This window comes from Pseudochaenichthys georgianus, chromosome 1 (genome assembly GCF_902827115.2).
Source record: "Pseudochaenichthys georgianus chromosome 1, fPseGeo1.2, whole genome shotgun sequence".
In the NCBI taxonomy this organism is placed as follows: Eukaryota; Metazoa; Chordata; class Actinopteri; order Perciformes; family Channichthyidae; genus Pseudochaenichthys; species Pseudochaenichthys georgianus.
In genome coordinates, this window is record NC_047503.1 from 258,762 (window position 1) to 278,592 (window position 19,831).

The window sequence follows — 19,831 nt, forward strand, 5'->3', positions numbered from 1 at the left end:
AGCTGATTCAAAATGCTGCAGCTCGTGTACTAACCAGAGTTAGGATAAGGGACCACATTACTCCTGTTCTGGCTGCCTTACACTGGCTCCCTATAGAACACAGGATAGAATTTAAAATTCTTCTTCTCGCCTACAAAGCCCTTAATAGGCAGGTGCCATCTTACCTTAAAGAACTCATTTTACCCTACTGTCCTACTAGGGCATTGCGTTCCAAGAATGCAGGGTTGTTGGTTGTTCCTAGAGTCTCTAAAAGTACAATGGGAGCCAGAGCCTTTTCTTATCAAGCTCCACATTTGTGGAATCAGCTTCCAGTTTGTGTTCGGGCGGCAGACACCCTATCCGTTTTTAAGAGTGCGCTTAAGACCTTCCTTTTTGATAAAGCTTATAGTTAGGGCTGATTAGATTCAGCCCCTAGTTTTGCTTTTATAGGCTTAGTTTGTCAGGGGACATCTTACTTCTTCCTTCTCTCTGTCTGTACCTGTGTACTCTCATGTTCCCATTAACCCAGCTTCCCCAAATGTCTTTCTTTTTGGTGTCTATATACGCCGGGATCCGGAGTCATGGATGATCCTGCGGTCCTGTGTCCTGGATTGCGAGCCCTGGATCTTGAGTCGTGGCTGTATTCCTGGATCATAGGTCCTGGATGGATATCCTCGTGGATTTATCTTCCTGTTATACACACATGCATTTCCAAACATTTGGAATACCTATGTTGCAAATGTATTGTCTTTTCAATTTACACACGGCATCTATTGCACGTCTGTCCGTCCTGGGAGAGGGATCCCTCCTCTGTTGCTCTCCCTGAGGTTTCTCCCATGTTCCCCTTTAAACTGTGGGTTTTCTCCGGAAGTCTTTCCTTGTACAATGTGAGGGTCTAAGGACAGAGGGTGTCGTATTGTGATACTGATATTTTATACAAACTGTGAAGTCCACTGAGACAAATGTAACATGTGTGATATTGGGCTATATAAATAAACATTGATTGATTGATTGATTGATTGATTGATTGATTGATTGATTGATAAACTTACCGACAAAGCATTCCTGTGTAGGAGAAGACATACAGCGCAAACTGGATAAGGAGGCTGTGGAATCTCTCCACTGCTGATGTTTGGCAGCCCCAGATAGCTTCAAAATGTCGTTACACAGGGTTTTGTTGCACACCAGCGTCTCCAATTTGACTGCTGCTTTGTATGCTGAAAAAGATTTGTAAAAGTTTACCCTATGGAAACTTGCATATATCATATTTACATACCACTACAAAATTATGAGGTTGTATTTAAATACAAGAACCTGTTTTAATACGACTGTTTGCCATTTTGGATACCTTCGATCCTATATTATATAACAGAAAAAAATCCCTCATATTTATTTTCTTTGTTCCCTAACATTTCTGTTTTGGGACTGCACAAACAATTGTTGCTGATTACTGGCAACTCATTATATTGATCCATTATCAGTAACTTAAAATGTGTAGCCATGTATATTTACAGTTCAGGATTTGTATATAGTATATGCTAATTATATATTACATTTGGGAAAAAACAACTCACATGGTTCCAGCCATTTCTTGTGGGACTCCCTCCCCTCCAGCCTGCCATGGATGCATGACGGGAATAGGTCTCCATGGCCTGCGTGTACGTTCTGTACATGAGACACAACCGACTCCCATTTTGCAACAATCTGGGCTCCTTGACCAGAAGGGGTCGACACCGCACACCAGTACATATGGTTGCTCACACTCTTTATCCATGGGCGAAGCACCTGACACTCCCGCTCATTGGAAGCAGTTTTTTGGAAAATCCTAGAATTATATAGAGGCACAAACAGATGTTTGCATTAAATTGTGAGAGTCGCAGATTGATCTTAGTGTTTGTTATAAACTGTAGGGGCAGGGGAAAGGGTTAAGGCATGTAGTTTAGATTCAAATGAAATGAGAATCTATGATGCATGTGTATTATCCTCCCAACTACAATCGTTAAAATGTCCACTTTTATATTGGTTTGAGGGTGTGGTTCTGCAAGCCTCATTTGCATATTCACCTGTCGCGGCGCGCCCAGAGGCTTTTTAGATATCGAAAGCCTAAAGTGCCACTATTCGCCCGTTTAAAACGCGCGTTTTTCGTAAAAAACGCCCGTTTTTCGCGCGTAAAACGCGCGTTGTACGCGCGTTCTCGACGCGTATAAAACGCGCGTTTTTTTAATATGATAATGAGCCCCTCCTTCTGATTTCCATAGCCACTAAGTTTAAAGTGTCTTTAACCAATCAGTGAAGAGTAAAGCCAGACCAAAGCAATCTGTAGTTGAAAAGTTCTTGACATTTTTAGGCTTTGCTGTAAATTGTATATTATTCCAGATTCAGGGATGAAACAAATTTTCCTTTGAATATAATCAATAAATCAAACAATATAAAATATATATATAAAAAATACAATTGCCTTACCCTTTTCCTTAACCCTATGGAGTATAAGGATATTTTCTCGATATGTAGACGTCTCCTTAAATCACTTTTTAAATGTACTTATAACATGGCACCCCATATGTTACTTATCAAAATATTCAGGACACTCTCTGGTCTTGCTAGAGATGCAAGTCACTCACCTTAGAGCACTGTCTTATGAGATACTTAGCTGAAAATGAGAAATCCGATTTTTGGAAAACCTGAAAACCATAGGTGAAAACACATTTACTCATCTCATCTATTTTTTGGGGCGTTCTAGATTTGGTTTACAAAAGTAGTGAAATAATATGAATTACACTATAGGCCTATATAGATTAAATGAAATGTTATTCATGTGTAAAATAGTTCCATCCCTCTGCTTTCACCACAGAAAAGTTACATCAGGACTGATTCATCACTTCATATTCCATACCAAGGTTCATGTGATGTGTACAAATACAAATTGAGCATTAGAACTTTCTTTTTTTTCAACCAACAATTTATGTTATTATAAGAAACTGTAAAATCTCAATATTTACAATATCAGAACTTTTTCAACCAACTATTCATTATAAATGAATGCCTGTGAGACATGTCATCTCTGAAACTGATTAGACATGCATAACTTCTACAGTGAAGATCGGTCATACTGTAAGTGCAACTTCTGAACACAACACTTTTTCGCAAATGTTTTACAATGCATAATTATTATAAAACCTTGGTTTTAGAAACCGTACCATGTAACAATGGGAACTGTGAGTGAGTGCAAGAAAGTGTCTACTCTGGGATGAACAGCTGGGTTCTCAGTTTATTCACTTTTGGGCTCATCTTTTTCCCCTCAAGCTCCATCAATACTTTTTGCACAACTTCAAAAGTGGATTGCAGTTATTTCTGATATCTTAAGTTCAGTCAGACAACTCACGTGTTTCTTTAACATGTTTATTAGAAGCAGCATATAGTTGCGTTTGGCGATTAGGCTCGGGCATCATCACTCCACAGATATACATAGCACGATGAGTGATGATCAAATAACTAACCCCCGAGCCTACAGGTGGAAGCTGGGGTGGTGGTGGGGCAGCAAGCAGCAGTGACGTGGAAGTAGCTAAAGCTATAGTAGCAGCAGCAAGCAATGCATGGAGAGAGATCTGGCAGGTTAAATAGAGCAGCATATTAAGGAGACTCTGTTTGGTTGGTTGTAGAGTGGCAAGGGGGCTTTATGTATGAATGCAGCGTAAGTGCTCGAGTTGACTGCCTGCACTAGCTCGCAGGCATTTCAGTGCGTATATGAGCCCGAAGAGCATGGCAAAAGCTGTCGCAACCCAGGGCAAGGCGCTGAGGACATCTGATTCTTCGATGAGAACCTTGACGTCTTTGGGTCGATGAAACTGATCCTCTTTCCCAGTGACAAAGGTTTCCATTGTTGCCTGCCTCAGCGTCCTGCATATCATGCAAAAAAAAGGGGAATGGATGAGGACCACAGAGTGTAGTTCAACAGGCCTGAGGCGCAAATGTTTCCCCAAGATTGCAGCTACCTTTTACAAATACAAGATTAGAGTGGATAGATGAAAAGGAAAGTTCTCAGTTCAGTCGGCTCAAGAGGTCATCACAAATGACTATCTTTCTAACCAAGCAGTTATTTGCATGCAGTACAAATATGTTTTCTTTTATGAACAAACTTCTTGTGAGTGAGAGGTCTTACCTGGAATTCTTTGATGAGATGGTCAACAGGTTCACCCAGGTAGACCATTAGAGATTTGAGGATGCATGCTCTTCTGATGGCGATGTCCACAGTCTGAGTAAGAACAGATATATATATATATATAATAAATCAAATGCAAGAAAAAGGACGATTCAGCCACTGATCCCACAGATAAAAAACTCATTCATAGATACCTCATCCAAAACCTGCAAGATCCCGGTGGTCTTCTGTTTCACAACTCCTCCCCTGCTCCTGATGACCTGCGGCAGTTTGGTGGAGTGTTTGTCCAACTGCGCCAAGAACTTTGTCTCCAATGGAAATGTTGTTATGCGCATGAACTCAGCATTTACCTAGAAAATATAAGCAGCATAGAAAACAAAAAATACTGAGAATTTATAATACACATATTTTTTATAAAGAGCCAACGGTTTGATTAAAAGTACTCCAAGTCAGCTTGTATGAATGTAACATTTAAATGAATTAATCCACATATTGAAAACCACCACCAAATAAAGACACTAAGAGTAATAGATGTAAAGCTTATATTGTGATATATATTCAAAAATAAACGTCAACATATTTGCCTTGGCTGTCTATAGTTGTTAGTTAGTTGGGCCCTCATTTCTTCTCCACTACAGGCTTACAATCAAGGTGTTCATCAAAATAATTACCTCTTCCATGTGAAAAAGTGCAGGCCACCGCTCCAAGAGGCCTTCAATGCTTGGCCTCTGATGCACTATTTCTTGTCTTCGGTATCCAAACGCCTTCGCCATCTTTTCTTTTATTGATTGCCGGTTGTTTCTTTTCTGTTGTTCTGCCAAAAGGGAAATTGTCTCTTGCTCCATGCTTTCTGGAGTCTCACCAATCGACAAGGATGCAAAATGGTTGGCCTCAGCTCGCCTGGCTCTCTTTAAATTCTTCGCAGGGTAGGACTCTTCTTGAGACTTGGTCTTCAACGAGTTCACAGCAAGCTCTGCAGATGATTTGAGCTTGGTGTCAGTCTAGATTGGTTCTTTGTGTACTCTACATTTCCTCTCTGTAATTGACATTCTGTGTCATAGGAGAAGACCGGGATAGGAAACACTTTAGGCCACTGCTGTGTTCTTAATGATTCCGAGGAAGAGCCGCTAAGTAGTACTGTGTCATCGGTATTCACAGATTCAGAGGAGTCTTCACTGTACAGTCCACTTGTAGGGGTACTATTTAAATGGTATCTCAACTGGGTACAAGACCACAGTTGGAGAATCGGAGTCTAATTCGACAACTTTGATCAATGTTAAATCTTTAATCGCATGTGTAGATGTAAGATTAACAAATGTGTTCCCAAAATCAGTGTCCAATCCACATGAATTCTTGACCTCCTCAATGAGCTCTTCCATTGAGTTGGGAATCCCATTTCGAAGCTCCAGTCTGACGCTGTTGTGGTCGTTCAAGATGATCAGCAATCGAACAGGTGGTTCAATATCAGCCATGGCGCTCTAAGAGAAAGAGAAATAGAGAGATGTGAAGAGGGAATTAATGAAATGCAGGTGTACACTCAATACATTCTTTCTTTTCAAATTGCATTGTACTTTACAAAGTTCATATATATATAATATATATATATATATTAGGGCTGTCAAACGATTACATTTTTTTAAATCAGATTAATCACAGCTTAAAAATGTATTAATCATGATTAATCACCATTCGAACTATGTCCAAAATATGCCATTTCTTTATGTATATTGTTGTGGGAATGGAAAGATAAATGAAAGAAGGCGGATATATCCATTTAACATTGTTCTGTGTGTCAAAATGAAAGACAGCCCACTAAAATTCGTTACTCAAAGCCTATACTTTATTTTAGGACAGTGGTCAACATTTTGGTGATGTAAAAATATATAACACAATGTTGTAAACTCAAGTTACATTTACAATATCTTTATCAATTGAACTCGAAAATTAAAATATAAGTCGCTCGTCAATATGAAAGAAACACACTTACTCTGTCCTTAAATTGACGTTTAACACCAGAATTTCTACTCTGGTAATACATACAAATGTATAGTCTTATCTATTTATTTACAATATAAAACACGCAGCCGCCTGTTCATACTGTTTACAGGCCACCAAGCCTCAGTTAAGAAAAGGTAAAGTTAATATACTTAATGTTTGTCTGAGTATATTTACCTTTGAATCTGGCCATGACTCATGCTGGTAGACCGCTAACGCTAGCATTCTTTATTCAGACATTGACTTTAGCCTGTAGTCATGGGTGGGTAGTGTTTTTACAGTCCACTAGCTCAGTTAAGAATATTTAACGTTACAGTTAATGTTGTGTTGAGAAATATATGCTCTGCTGAGTGTTCTTCACTGGATAATGCGTGGTCTGAATAAAGAATGCTAAACGTTAGCGCATGCTAAACATTAGCACAAGCTAAACGTTAGCGCATGCTAAACATTAGCGCAAGCTTTTACGGCCTACTCAGTCAGAGTCACGGCCAGACACACGTAGGCTAACGTTTCCCATAAGTAACGTTACATTTTCTTAACTGAGCTACCGGACTGTAGTAACGTTAGCCACCCATAACTCAAAGCGGGCTAAAGGCTAAAGCTAATGTCTGAATAAAGCATGCTAGCGTTAGCTTATAAGGGCTATCAACAGCCGGTAAGACCCACAGCCAGAGTCAACGGAAGATATACTCAGACAAGCGTTAACGTTTCGGTATTATATTAATATATATACATTAGTTTATCTTTACCAGTATCACATGTGCTTGTTTTCCAAGTGTCAAAGACTGGAGGCGGATGAAGTCTGCTGGTTACGACGATTACCTCTGTCACTACCGAACTGCCCGATCTGTACTGCCTATGTGCGAGATGGTCTGCTACATACGGCAACCCAAATGGGACACTTGACACAGTGGCCTTTGGCAAAGCAGAAAAAGAACACCCGACAATATTAGTTATTGTTATTACAACGTGACTTCTCTATTATTTAACAACTCTTTTTATTGGGTTCTTTTATTTTGGGTTAAGTAGATTGTCAGAATAAGTGAGAAATTGATTTAACTTCTGATAGACAGCTATCATACTGAATAAATATTTACAGTGAATGTATGCAAAAATATATGGCATTAATAATGTATAATCTAATTACATTAACTGTGAATGTTTCATTTTATTTCAAATGAAATAAAATTACATGAACAAGTTGATTCAAGAATAAATCTCTGTTATTAGATCAATACTTTTCTTATATGACTATTATTGCTACATTTGAAAGGTCTTTACCAGTTTTGGAATTATATATATATAGCACCTTCTGCCATCCCATCTCTACTGACAATCATTAACACTTAGATTTTATATTTATATTCACTGTTGGATGCTGGACCTAAGATTTTCAACGACATAATTACTCTGTTGCTATGTTAGATCATTACCCAGTTTTCTCTATCATCAACACAAATAGGAAGTGAGTATATTTTCCAGGTGGTGCTTTGGTAAAGCAGACTGGGAGAAATGTAGAATTTTCTGTAAGGAGTCAGCACAATTGTTAGCATTAGAAGGAAGTATAGAGGAGTGCTCAAATCAAATCAAATCACAATGCACATTAAAGAAGCAGCAAATAAAACTATACCAAAAAGAACAACAGAGGGTAGGAAGAAAGTGGTGCCGTGGTGGAATGAGGAATGTAGCAGAGCTATTAAAGAACAAAACAAGGTATTCAGTAACTACAGACATAGCATTAACATCACACTTGTGTAAATGGATGGAGAAGATGACATATAGCCATGTCTTAGAACAAAGAGGGTTGCTGAGTAATTTCCAGACTGGTTTTCGCAAAGGAAGATCCACAATGCTTTGGTTAGAGTGATCAATGAGGTGGGAATACAGTGTGAAGACACTGAAAATGAAAGAGGTTATGGCAATAGTATATTTTGACATTGAAAAGGCTTATGACTCTATGTGGAGGGATGGGTTACTCATCAAATTAAGTGACAGGTGACAGTAACAGTGACAGTAACAGGATCATGGCTCAGACAGGAAATTCAGAGTTCAAGTAGGGGCAGAGGTTTCGAAAGACTTCAATATAGAAAATGGTATTCCCCAAGGGAGTTCAATCAGCGTGATATTATTTAACATTATGATAAATGACATATTGACTAAGTTGGACGGATGCATCAAACCTGCGTTGTAGATGACGGGGACATATGGATAAGGGGAATAAATGTTCCAGAAGTGGTCATACAACTGGGGTTTCAAACTGTCAGCAAGCACATCTTGCTTCATGACATTTACAAATAAACGCAAGATGGAGACTGAGAAGCTTACAGTATATGGAAAGCCGATGAATGAGGTCAATGCATTTCAATATCTGGGGCTATGGTTAGATAGTAAATGTACCATGGAAAACCCATATTAAACATTTGGAAACAAAATCCCAAAAAGTTTTGAACTTATTAAGAGCAGTGGCTGGATGAGACTGGGGGGCAGACAAACAGGCACTAATTGACATCTATAGGGCAATTATGAGGACAACTCTGGATTACGGGTGTATAATATATGCAGCAGCAGCAAAAACGTCATTACTAAATATTTATAGATTACAATATAAAGCGATACGGTTGTGTATAGGTGCAATTAAGTCAATAATTATCACAATTACCTCAAAATATACACAGATGGTTCTAAGAACAAGAGTGTGTTGGAGTTGGTATATATATCCCAGACTTTAAAATATTGATTTCAAGAAGAACGTCAGATCAATTATCACTCAGTGTGCAACAGAAATGCTGGCTGTAATAATAGGATTACAGTGGGTTGAAGAGGTCAGACCAGATAGGGTGGTGATATGCACAGATTCATTATCCATTTAAAAAAGTATACAGTCAACAACAACTGTCAGAGAAGAATTACTCATAGAACTTAATCTAGGAAATCATGATAGCTAGACTCAGACTGGATCACACAGCATTGAATGTTACTCCATGTCATAGGAACTGTGGATTTAAAAAAAATGTGGAACATATCATATTACACTGCAACATGTACAAAACAGAGAGGGAAAAACTAAGAGACAGGGTCAGAGAGGCAGGAAGGGAGTGGAGCCTGATGGGGATACTGGGAACAGAAGGTGAGGGGGTAAGAGCTACCAGGAAGGCCATTCTTAAGTATTTGAGTGAAAAAGGATTGATTGGAAGAATTTAAAACAACGTAAACACAGTGGTATAATTCCACAAGTGCTGATAGGATGATATGTTGATACACGCTCTTGTACAGTAGGGGGCGGTATGCACCTTAAAGTTGTTTGCAATCCGCCAAAAAACCGAGAGAAGAAGAAGAAGAAGAAGAAGAAGAAGAAGAAGAAGAAGAAGAAGAAGAAGAAGAAGAACAACAACAACAACAACAACAACAACAACAAGAAGAACAACAAGAAGAACAAGAACAACAACGATTATACATCCATGGAATGACCAGACACATGGCAGCAACGTTCCCTCTGCTTCATTAATTTCTCCTGTTCAACAGGTTAGTAGTGTGGACACCGATTATGTTATATTTCGATCTAAGAAGTGTGTTTGAAACTGTTTTATGTGTAGTTTAATGTCATTCTGTGAGCTACGCCACTAGCGTGTGGCTAATGGCGTCCGCTAGCTTCTTTAGCACAGGCTGTTGCCCCCTGAATAATGAAACATGTTACCATGTGTATGACTCCCGTGCACTAGTCTGGCTTACATTTAAAGTTTATTCTGTTTGTATAAATATGTGAAATGCTGGTCTGAGGTCATAATTGTTCATATTATTTAAATGCTAAAGCGCTAATGCTATGCTAATGGTGTGCCTGTACAACATAGCCATGTTAAAGTGACTACAGTCAACCGGAGGGTGTGTTATCTGTAATCGCTGTATTATATACTGTAAATGAAAAAGGCTTTAATCCTTCATGAAAGTCATAATATGGCATGTGGATTTATGTCCATTTTTGATTAGAGACAGATATGTCATACGGTTATTTTGATATGCTAAATGTATGTTTACATTCTCAGTTAGCGTCAGGCCTCACTGAGGCGAAGTATTGAGGTAGAAAGCTGGTGAAGCCATTTCCTGCTGTCATTATATTCTGTTTGCACAGATAATAAACCTGGTTGGCACGAAGGAAGTCGTTTTCATTCGACACAACGCAGAGATACATGTGGCGTCAATCCAGACCGGTTACACAAAGAATGATTAGATAAATAGAGAAAACAGATATAATTTGTAAGTGAATTTATTCATTTGTTTAATACATTCTGGCTAGAACGACCACACAGACGGCAGCAACTTTCCCTCTGCTTCATTCTTTTCTCCTGATCAACAGGCTTATTATCTGATTACCAGCTCTGCACAGCGGACTTGTAACACTAGCAGCAGTGGAGATGGAGCATCAGAACCTGGAGGCTTCGACTCTCCTGAAGAAGAAGAATACAGCAACAAGGATCCATTTGAAGATAGGTAAATATTACAGTAATAGTGTACTTGCATTGTGTGGGTGTAAAGGTGTAACTTTGGTTTGATAAGTGGGGGGGGGGACACAGAACAGGGGGCAATGAAACATTTTCTCAATTTAATTCCATTTCCTGCCTTTCTACAAATATATTAGGGACTATAGTGTTAACAAATCCAAGAAAAATGTGTAGTGTATATAATCAGTGTGCACACTTATCTAGTATCCTATCCATGTGAACCTGTTTTATTTGTGATGACCTCACATCCTCTAGGGGGGGTACTAGTATATATATTTCAATCATCAAAATCCATTAGAATATGCTCACAAGCAATAACACATATCATAAATCATAAACAAGCATGTCATCACAACGACGTGGCCTTGAAGTGAAGTTGGTAATGGCCGGCTGCTGCGTCTTTCTCTGTAACCTCTTTGGCGTGCTTCGCACTCAAATGCGAACGCATTGTTGAGGTTGAGCTGTGATAGACCAACGTCTTTTCGCAGAGCTTGCATTTAACTTCCTTTGGACTTGTAAGTTCGAAGTAGTTCCACGAGGAGGAACTCTTTTTACCTGCCGCTTTGTTCATCTTTAGTCGCACGTGTGAGGGAGAGGGGGGGTGGGGGCGGTGTGTAGCTGCTGCAGCAGCAGGCTGCTCTGCACGCAGGCTTCCTCCAAGTTTACAGTAAAACAAACTGGTGGTGTGACCAATGGCCATTTACAATTATTAATACTATTACTATTATTAGCATATAGAAACGTAGAAACAGATGGAGAAACCAGTTCCCAGCTGACAAAGCAGTTAAATAGCGGTCTCAAAAACGAGTTAATTCAGTGTACTCCTTTGTCCTGGCTGCTACACCTCCTCGGACGCAGAAACCGCTGTAAGTAATAATCTTGTTTAATTAGACTTCTCTATTTCAGTTATTCTACTCTGTATAATTGTTCTGTAGTTGTTGTAGCTAAAAGGGCACTTTTGAGAGAATTTAAATCTCAGATCTGTCCACGTGAAACTGTCACTGCGTCCAGTTTCTGTCTGGGCTCCATTTAAATACGCACCCCTCTGCATTGTCGCCCATCAGCTGTTGAGAGTTAACTAACTAGAGGGGCGTGGCACCTTAGCTGTGAGAACTCAGCAATCAGGCGTCCATTTAGGCAGCTGTTTCTTGAGCGTCAGCGGCAGCGTCAGACAGCCAAAGACATTGGAGTCCTGCGGGAGTCACGAGGGTGGCAAAGAGGAGGCAAATCCTACTCTAATTTGAGCTAAGTATCACTGGTGTCTTATTCTTATTTTTCTTTTGTTTAGCTTTCCAGCCCCTCATGCTATAATCATGTGTATTTTCTCCATTCCTGTTCATGTGTCTTCTCGCAATTATCACTGGCCCCGTGTATCTCCTAATCGCTATAACCGGCCCGCTCTCGTCTATCCCACGTGCTCCACTGAGATCCAGCACCTAGTTTCAGGCGGCCTGTGGAACTGCCAGTCAGCTGTTCCTAAGGCTGACTTCATCTCTGGCTACGCCTCCCTGCAGTCTCTGGATGTCCTTGCTCTCACTGAGACGTGGATTACTCCATCCAACACATCCACCCCAGCAGCTCTCTCCACAGCATATTCCTTCTCCCATACACCCAGACCCACTGGCAGAGGAGGGGGCACTGGTCTCCTGCTCTCTCCCAAATGGAGCTTTTCCCTCTTCAAGCTACCTAACTTCACTCCTTCCACCTTTGAATTCCATGCCGTCACTGTGACCCATCCTATACAACTGACCATTGTTGTTCTCTACCGTCCACCAGGAGCCTTGGGGGACTTCTTGGATGAATTAGATAATCTCCTCTCACACATCCCTGAAACTGGCCCTCCCGCTGTACTTCTCGGAGACTTCAACCTCCAGACGGGGAAGATAGACGAACTAACATCTCTGTTAACCACCTTTGCTTTCTCACTGTCTCCGTCCCACCGACTCATAAAGCTGGCAATGTCCTCGATCTCATATTCTCAAGGAACTGCACTACTTCTAACCTCTCTGTAAACCCGCTCCACACCTCCGATCACTTCTTCATTTCATTCTCTTTACCCCTTTCCAAACATAACAAACTAATCTCTTCTCATCCTGCACTTGTCCGCCGTAACCTCCGTTCCCTCTCCCCCTCTACCTTTGCCTCCTCGGTGCTCTCAGCCCTCCCTTCCTCTGACTCGTTCCAACTCCTGCCTCCAAACTCTGCTGCAGAAACTCTCCTCTCTACTCTCTCATCCTCTCTGGACTCTCTCTGTCCTCTCACATCTCGGCAGGCTCGTCAGTCCCCTCCTGCTCCCTGGCTAAATGACGCACTGCGTGCTAATAGAACCGTCCTTAGGGCAGCAGAGCGGAAATGGTGGAAATCCAAACACCGTGACGACCTCCTAACCTATCAGGCTCTCCTCTCCTCTTTCTCTGCTTCCATCTCTCAGACAAAAAGCACTTTCTTTCAAGATAAGATCCAATCTTCCTATTCCAATCCTAAAAAACTATTTTCCATCTTCTCCACCCTCTTGGACCCCCCCAAAGCCCCTTCCCCCTCCTCCCTTCTGTCAAGCGACTTTGTTAACCACTTTGAAAAAAAGGTTTACGACATTCGCTCTTCTTTTTCTGACTCACCCCTACTCACCGCCGGATCACCTGAGCCACCTTCAACCGGAACACTAACCTCCTTTTCCCCTCTCACTCCAAGTGAGGTTCTTACCCTCATTACCTCTGCCTACCACCTGTCCTCTGGACCCTATCCCTTCAAACCTCCTTCAGACTATCGCTCCTGATATTCTACCGTTTCTCACCCATTTCATCAACACTTCTCTAACTTCTGGTCACTTTCCACACACTCTCAAGGAGGCGAGAGTAAACCCTCTCCTGAAGAAACCCACTCTCAACCCGTTTGACGTTATAAACTACAGGCCTGTCTCTCTCCTCCCGTTCCTGTCTAAAACACTTGAACGCGCTGTCTTAAACAACTCTCCTGCTATCTCCATCAGAACAACCTTCTGGATCCGCACCAGTCTGGTTTCAAGGCAGGTCACTCCACAGAAACTGCTCTCATTGCTGTCACTGAGGAACTGCACACTGCTAAAGCAGCCTCCCTCTCCTCTGTCCTCATCCTGTTGGACCTGTCTGCTGCATTCGACACGGTGAATCATCAGATCCTCCTTCGCACTCTCCAAGAACTTGGAGTTTCAGGCTCTGCACTTTCCCTCCTCACCTCATACCTCAAAGACCGCACCTACAGGGTTACTTGGAGAGGGTCTGAGTCCGACCCTTGTCAATTAACTACAGGGGTCCCTCAGGGCTCTGTTCTTGGTCCTCTCCTCTTCTCCCTGTACACAAACTCGCTCTGATCTGTCATTAGCCCGCATGGTTTTTCATACCACTGCTACGCTGACGACACCCAATTAATTCTGTCCTTTCCCCGCTCAGAGACCCAGGTCGTCGCACGCATCTCTACTTGTTTAGCTGACATCTCTCAGTGGATGTCCGCTCATCATCTCAAGCTCAACCTTGACAAAACTGAAGTGCTTTTCCTTCCGGGAAAAGATTGTCCCTCTCTTGACCTAACTATCAACATCGGCCCCTCTGTTGTTTCCCCGACTCAGACTGCAAGGAATCTGGGTGTTATCCTAGATAACAACCTGTCATTTACTGCAAACATCGCTGCTACAACCCGCTGCTGCAGATACACGCTTTTCAACATCAGGAAGATACGCCCACAGCTGACCCAGAAATCGACGCAGGTTCTGGTCCAGGCTCTCGTCACCTCACGCCTAGACTACTGCAACTCCCTCCTGGCTGGTCTACCTGCATGTGCCATCCGACCTCTGCAGCTCATCCAGAATGCAGCGGCTCGTCTGGTCTTCCACCTTCCAAAATTTTCCCACACCACGCCGCTCCTCCGCTCCCTCCACTGGCTTCCGGTAACTGCTAGAATCCACTTCAAGACACTGGTACTTGCGTACCATGCTGCGAATGGATCTGGCCCTTCCTACATCCAGGACATGGTTAAACCGTACACCCCAGCACGTGCACTACGCTCTGCATCAACCAAACGACTCGCTGCACCCTCGCTGCGAGGGGGACCCAAGTTCCCATCAGCAAAAACACGTGGGTTTGCTATCCTGGCTCCAAAATGGTGGAATGAGCTCCCCATTGAAATCAGGACCGCAGAAAGCTTACACACCTTCCGGCGCAGACTGAAAACTCATCTCTTTCGACTCCACTTCGAGCGATAGAATGACTAACAAAGAACTGCTAACAGAGCACTTATATACTAATAAAGGACTGGCTTATCTATAGCCAGTTGAGCAGCACTTGAAACGATTGGCTCTTTGAAACCTGATGTTCTTATATGATTCTGTTTTCCTCAAGGTTGTGTCTTCCTGGTCGAATGTACTTATTGTAAGTCGCTTTGGATAAAAGCGTCAGCTAAATGCAATGTAATGTAATATATATATATATATATATATATATATTTTTTTTTTTTTTTGGTTGAAACTAAGCCAGAAAAAAAAAAATATATATATAAATCAAATCGATTTTTAAAAATAATATTCGATTATGGAGACTGTAACGAATATTCGAATAATCGAATAATCGCTGGCATCCCTACTTCTAATCTCCGTTAGCTCCGAGCTAGCACCAAATACTAACAACGGCCCATTCCCAAACCGCCCCCTACCCCTCCGTTTGCACGTTCACGCGGAGGGTCCGCCATATTGAGGGCTGTTCCAAACCAACGAGTGTGGAGGGGGAGTGGGCTCTCAAGCCCTCAAACAGCGAGTCTGCAGCGGTGCTGACTTGAGACCGGTCTCTAACTGACCGGAGTCACGCTGTGTGTGTCCTCAGGAAACAAGCTGTTTACAAGTAGTTCCAGCAAACATCCACTGATAAACTGCGATGTTAACAACCTCATGATAACCTCATATGTTTTTAACTTAAGATCAAACCTGTGTTTAGTCTAGACAATGGTAAATGTGTGCATTTTATTATAAAGTTGTGTATATTTACAGACCGTTGCAAAAATAAAGAAGCTTATAAACATCAGGTTTAAAACTAAGAGCTTTGAAACACAATGAAAGATGTTTGGAGTTTTATTTGAGTTATTCATTTAAACTTTTTGTCAAAGAGATGCTGATTTGAAACCGTTGTTACATACAGTTACGGCACTTCCTGTTTGTGCCGGAGAGGGGAGGCCGTCCCAAAGCTTGCTGCTGTATTTACTCCCTCCATCTGACAGGAGGGAGCCTCGTTGAGCTGCGAGTGTGGCTACAGGCGGAGTTCACTCCGTCACGGAGGGGTAGGGTCGAGGGAGTGGTTTGGGATTGGGCCAACGTCTCTTTCTATCTCTCACACGCTGCTGCTGCTGCTCCTCCTCCTCCTCCTCCTCCTCCTCCTCCTCCTCCTCCTCCTCCTCCTCCTCCTCCTCCTCCTCCTCCTCCTCCTCCTTAGTCTTAGTCCATGAGCTGGACTAAGGCATTTGTTTTCAATTCTCTACAAGAATACTATAGGTAGTTGCACAGTTTGTGCGAGAGTAAGTTGTTTTCTTCTCCTCCTCCTCCTCCTCCTCCTCCAGAGAGAGAGAGAGAGAATTTTATTTTGAGTTATGCTTGAGAAACATTCCACTTGAACTTTATTTTAACAAACTTAGTAGTAATTATTGTCCTATATATTTTTTTCAGATTTCACAGCTTTCTGGGCCTAGCAGCAAGAACCTCCATCTGTCCCTGCCCCCAGGTCAAGATCTACCGTGGCTCAAGGGCCTTCACCACCAAGGACCAGAGGACCATCATCACTACAGTGGCCTCCATCTGCCACAAGATTAAGATACACCTCGGTACAAAGGCCTCCACCACAGCCATCACGATCAACCCAGCCAGCAAAGAAGTCTCGCCTAGCAGACGTACCTCCCACATGGCCACCAGCATCAACCTGGGACAATCACACCTACCTACCTCCCTCCGACACAGCCACCAGCAGCCCATGCACCATCACCTACACAGCAGCCAGACCCCCTGTCCTGGAAGACAGACAAAGACCATGACACTGCTCCCCCTGTCTTTACATTTATAATGAATAGTTGGTTGAAAAAGTTCTGATATTGTAAATATTGAGATTTTACAGTTTCTTATGTTAACATAAATTGTTGGTTGAAAAAAAAAAAAAAGTTCTAATGCTCAATTTGTATTTGTACACATCACATGAACCTTGGTGTGGAATATGAAGTGATGAATCAGTCCTGATGTAACTTTTCTGTGGTGAAAGCAGAGGGATGGAACTATTTTACACATGAATAACATTTCATTTAATCTATATAGGCCTATAGTGTAATTCATATTATTTCACTACTTTTGTAAACCAAATCTAAAACGCCCCAAAAAATAGATGAGATGAGTAAATGTGTTTTCACCTATGGTTTTCAGGTTTTCCAAAAATCGGATTTCTCATTTTCAGCTAAGTATCTCATAAGACAGTGCTCTAAGGTGAGTGACTTGCATCTCTAGCAAGACCAGAGAGTGTCCTGAATATTTTGATAAGTAACATATGGGGTGCCATGTTATAAGTACATTTAAAAGGTGATTTAAGGAGACGTCTACATATCGAGAAAATATCCTTATACTCCATAGGGTTAAGGAAAAGGGTAAGGCAAATCTGGAATAATATACAATTTACAGCAAAGCCTAAAAATGTCAAGAACTTTTCAACTACAGATTGCTTTGGTCTGGCTTTACTCTTCACTGATTGGTTAAAGACACTTTAAACTTAGTGGCTATGGAAATCAGAAGGAGGGGCTCATTATCATATTAAAAAAACGCGCGTTTTATACGCGTCAAAAACGGGCGTTTTTTACGAAAAACGCGCGTTTTAAACGGGCGAATAGTGGCACTTTAGGCTTTCGATATTTAGAGGGCACGTCAACAGGGCGCAGGGGTATGGAACGCCCTTTGCGCCACAATTCGCGCGTAGTTTCGCGCGGATTAACGGGGAGGTCCGTTTATTCGCGCGAAACTACGCGCGAATAAACGGGGAGGTCCGTTTGAGTTCAAAGTCTCAGTAACCAATCAGTGAAGAGCAAAACCAGACCAAAGCAATCTGTAGATGAAAAGTTCCTGACATTGTGAGGCTGTAAATTGTACGTTATTCCAGATTCAGGGGACTATGTATTAAATTGGCTTTCAATATAATAAATATATCAATCAATATAACCTGCCTTCATTGTCTTTTAAAATAAAATCGCCTTACCTTATCTTACTGAAGGGTATTTATGTCTCCTTAAATCACCTTTTAAAAGTACTTCTTATAGCATGGCATGGTGTAACATATCAAAATGATCAGTCTCTGGTCTTGCTAGAAATGCAATGTCACTCACCTTAGAGCCACTGTCTTATGAGATACTTAGCTTCGAAATCAGATTTTTGGAAAACACAGATTTACTCATGTCATCCATTTTTTTCGGTGTTTCAGTTTTGGTTTACCAACGTTTTGGTTCACAAAAGTAGTGAAATATATGAATTACACTATAGGCCTATATAAATGTGTTGTTCATGTCTAAAATGAAAATGTGTAAATTAGAATTTGGAGTAAAATAGTTCTATCACTCTACTTTCACCACAGAAAAGTTACATCAGGACTGATTCATGACTTCATATTCCATACTGGGGTTCATGTGATGTGTACAAATACAAATTGAGCATTACAACTTTTTTTTTCAACCAACTATTTATGTTACATAAATGTATTTACAATACAGGGTTCATACACTTTTTCATCAGTGATTTTAAATGACTCTTTCATGTGGCTAGGATGCGGTGCCTCGCCCATATTCGAATATGTTACAACACAGTTTGCATTTAGCACGTCTTGGGTCAATGTCTTTTGATAACCACAATTGGTACTTATTCTTTAGAAGCCATACATTGTTGAAACTGCACTTCCCTGACAGCTTGGCATCTTTATATCAAATAGTAGCTCCTGTAGACTAGAGGGCATGATTGTAAACATCTCTCACCAGCGAAATACTGCCACAGTTGCCATTTTACGTTTCATTATACGATACAGTATTTATTATCATTATAGTATTACTATTTCGGCGATTAGATAACATATAAATTATATTTGATACAACTTTAGTTATATTTCCATGACTTTTCAAAAACTTTGGGAAAAATATTACATTCCATGACTTTTCCAGGTTTTTAATGACCGTACGAATCCTGACAATATCAGAACTTTGTCAACCAATATTCATTATAAATGTAAAGACAGGGGGAGCAGTGCCATGGTCTTTCTCTGTCTTCCAAGACAGTGGGTCTGGCTGCTGTGTAGGTGATGGTGCATGGGCTGCTGGTGGCTGTGTCGGAGGGAGGGAAGTGTGCTCGGCGAGACTTCTTTGCTGGCTGGGTTGAACGTGATGGCTGTGGTGGAGGCCTTTGTAACGAGGTGTATCTTAATCTTGTGGCAGGCACAGATGGAGGTGGAGGCTGCTGTAGTGATGCTGGTCCTCTGGTCCTTGGTTGTGATGGCTCTAGTGAAGGCCCTTGAGCCACGGTAGATCTTGACCTGGGTGCAGGCACAGATGGAGGTTCTTGCTGCTAGGCCCAGGCAGCTGTGAAATGGGAAAGAAATATAGGACAATAATTACTAAGTTCATTAAAATATAAAGTTCAAGTGGAATGTTTCTCCCCTCTCTTTCTATTTAACTATGTTACACCCACACAATGAAAGTACACTATTACTGTAATATGTACCTATCTTCAAATGGATCCTTGTTGTTGTTGCTGTATTCTCCAGGTTCTGATGCTCCATCTCCACTGCTGCTCGTGCTACAAGTCCGCTGTGCAGAGCTGCATATTGCATTCCATGACTTTTCCAGGTTTTTAATGACCGTACGAACCCTGACAATATCGGAACTTTCTCAACCAAGTATTCATTATAAATGTAAAGACAGGGGGAGCAGTGCCATGGTCTTTGTCTGTCTTCCAAGACAGTGGGTCTGGCTGCTGTGTCAGTGGGGGTGATGGTGCATGGCAGGGCTCGAGCATAAGGACGTCCCGTCGTAGAAGAATAGTGTCGGGGAGGATACAAAATAATTTTGTGACGAGTTAAAATAAAAATATATAACATCAATTATATTTGATGCAACTTTAGTTATATTTCCATGACTTTTCCAAAACATTGGGAAAAATATTACATTCCATGAC

General features: G+C 41.4%; 1 protein-coding gene and 2 long non-coding RNA genes across 3 annotated transcripts; 1 reads left to right on the forward strand and 2 right to left on the reverse strand.

Moving 5' to 3' along the window:
- Positions 1–789: 789 nt before the first annotated feature.
- On the reverse strand, positions 790–1,852 carry LOC139434341 (uncharacterized). The gene is made up of 3 exons (XR_011643696.1): positions 1,554–1,852; positions 1,032–1,196; positions 790–874 (listed from the first exon to the last, which is right to left on the reverse strand). It is a non-coding gene; the product is annotated as an uncharacterized lncRNA (long non-coding RNA).
- Positions 1,853–3,364: 1,512 nt separating this feature from the next.
- On the reverse strand, positions 3,365–7,022 carry LOC117454877 (uncharacterized). Its single transcript, XM_034094170.2, has 5 exons — positions 6,883–7,022; positions 4,810–5,616; positions 4,333–4,488; positions 4,139–4,231; positions 3,365–3,876 (listed from the first exon to the last, which is right to left on the reverse strand). The coding sequence occupies exons 2-5, from the start codon at positions 4,981–4,983 to the stop codon at positions 3,697–3,699; spliced, it is 603 nt and encodes a 200-aa protein (XP_033950061.1). The 5' UTR covers positions 4,984–5,616; positions 6,883–7,022; the 3' UTR covers positions 3,365–3,696.
- Positions 7,023–9,566: 2,544 nt separating this feature from the next.
- Positions 9,567–16,764, forward strand: LOC117446494 (uncharacterized). Its single transcript, XR_004552150.2, has 4 exons — positions 9,567–9,655; positions 10,260–10,384; positions 10,485–10,618; positions 16,313–16,764. It is a non-coding gene; the product is annotated as an uncharacterized lncRNA (long non-coding RNA).
- The last annotated feature ends 3,067 nt before the right edge of the window (positions 16,765–19,831 follow it).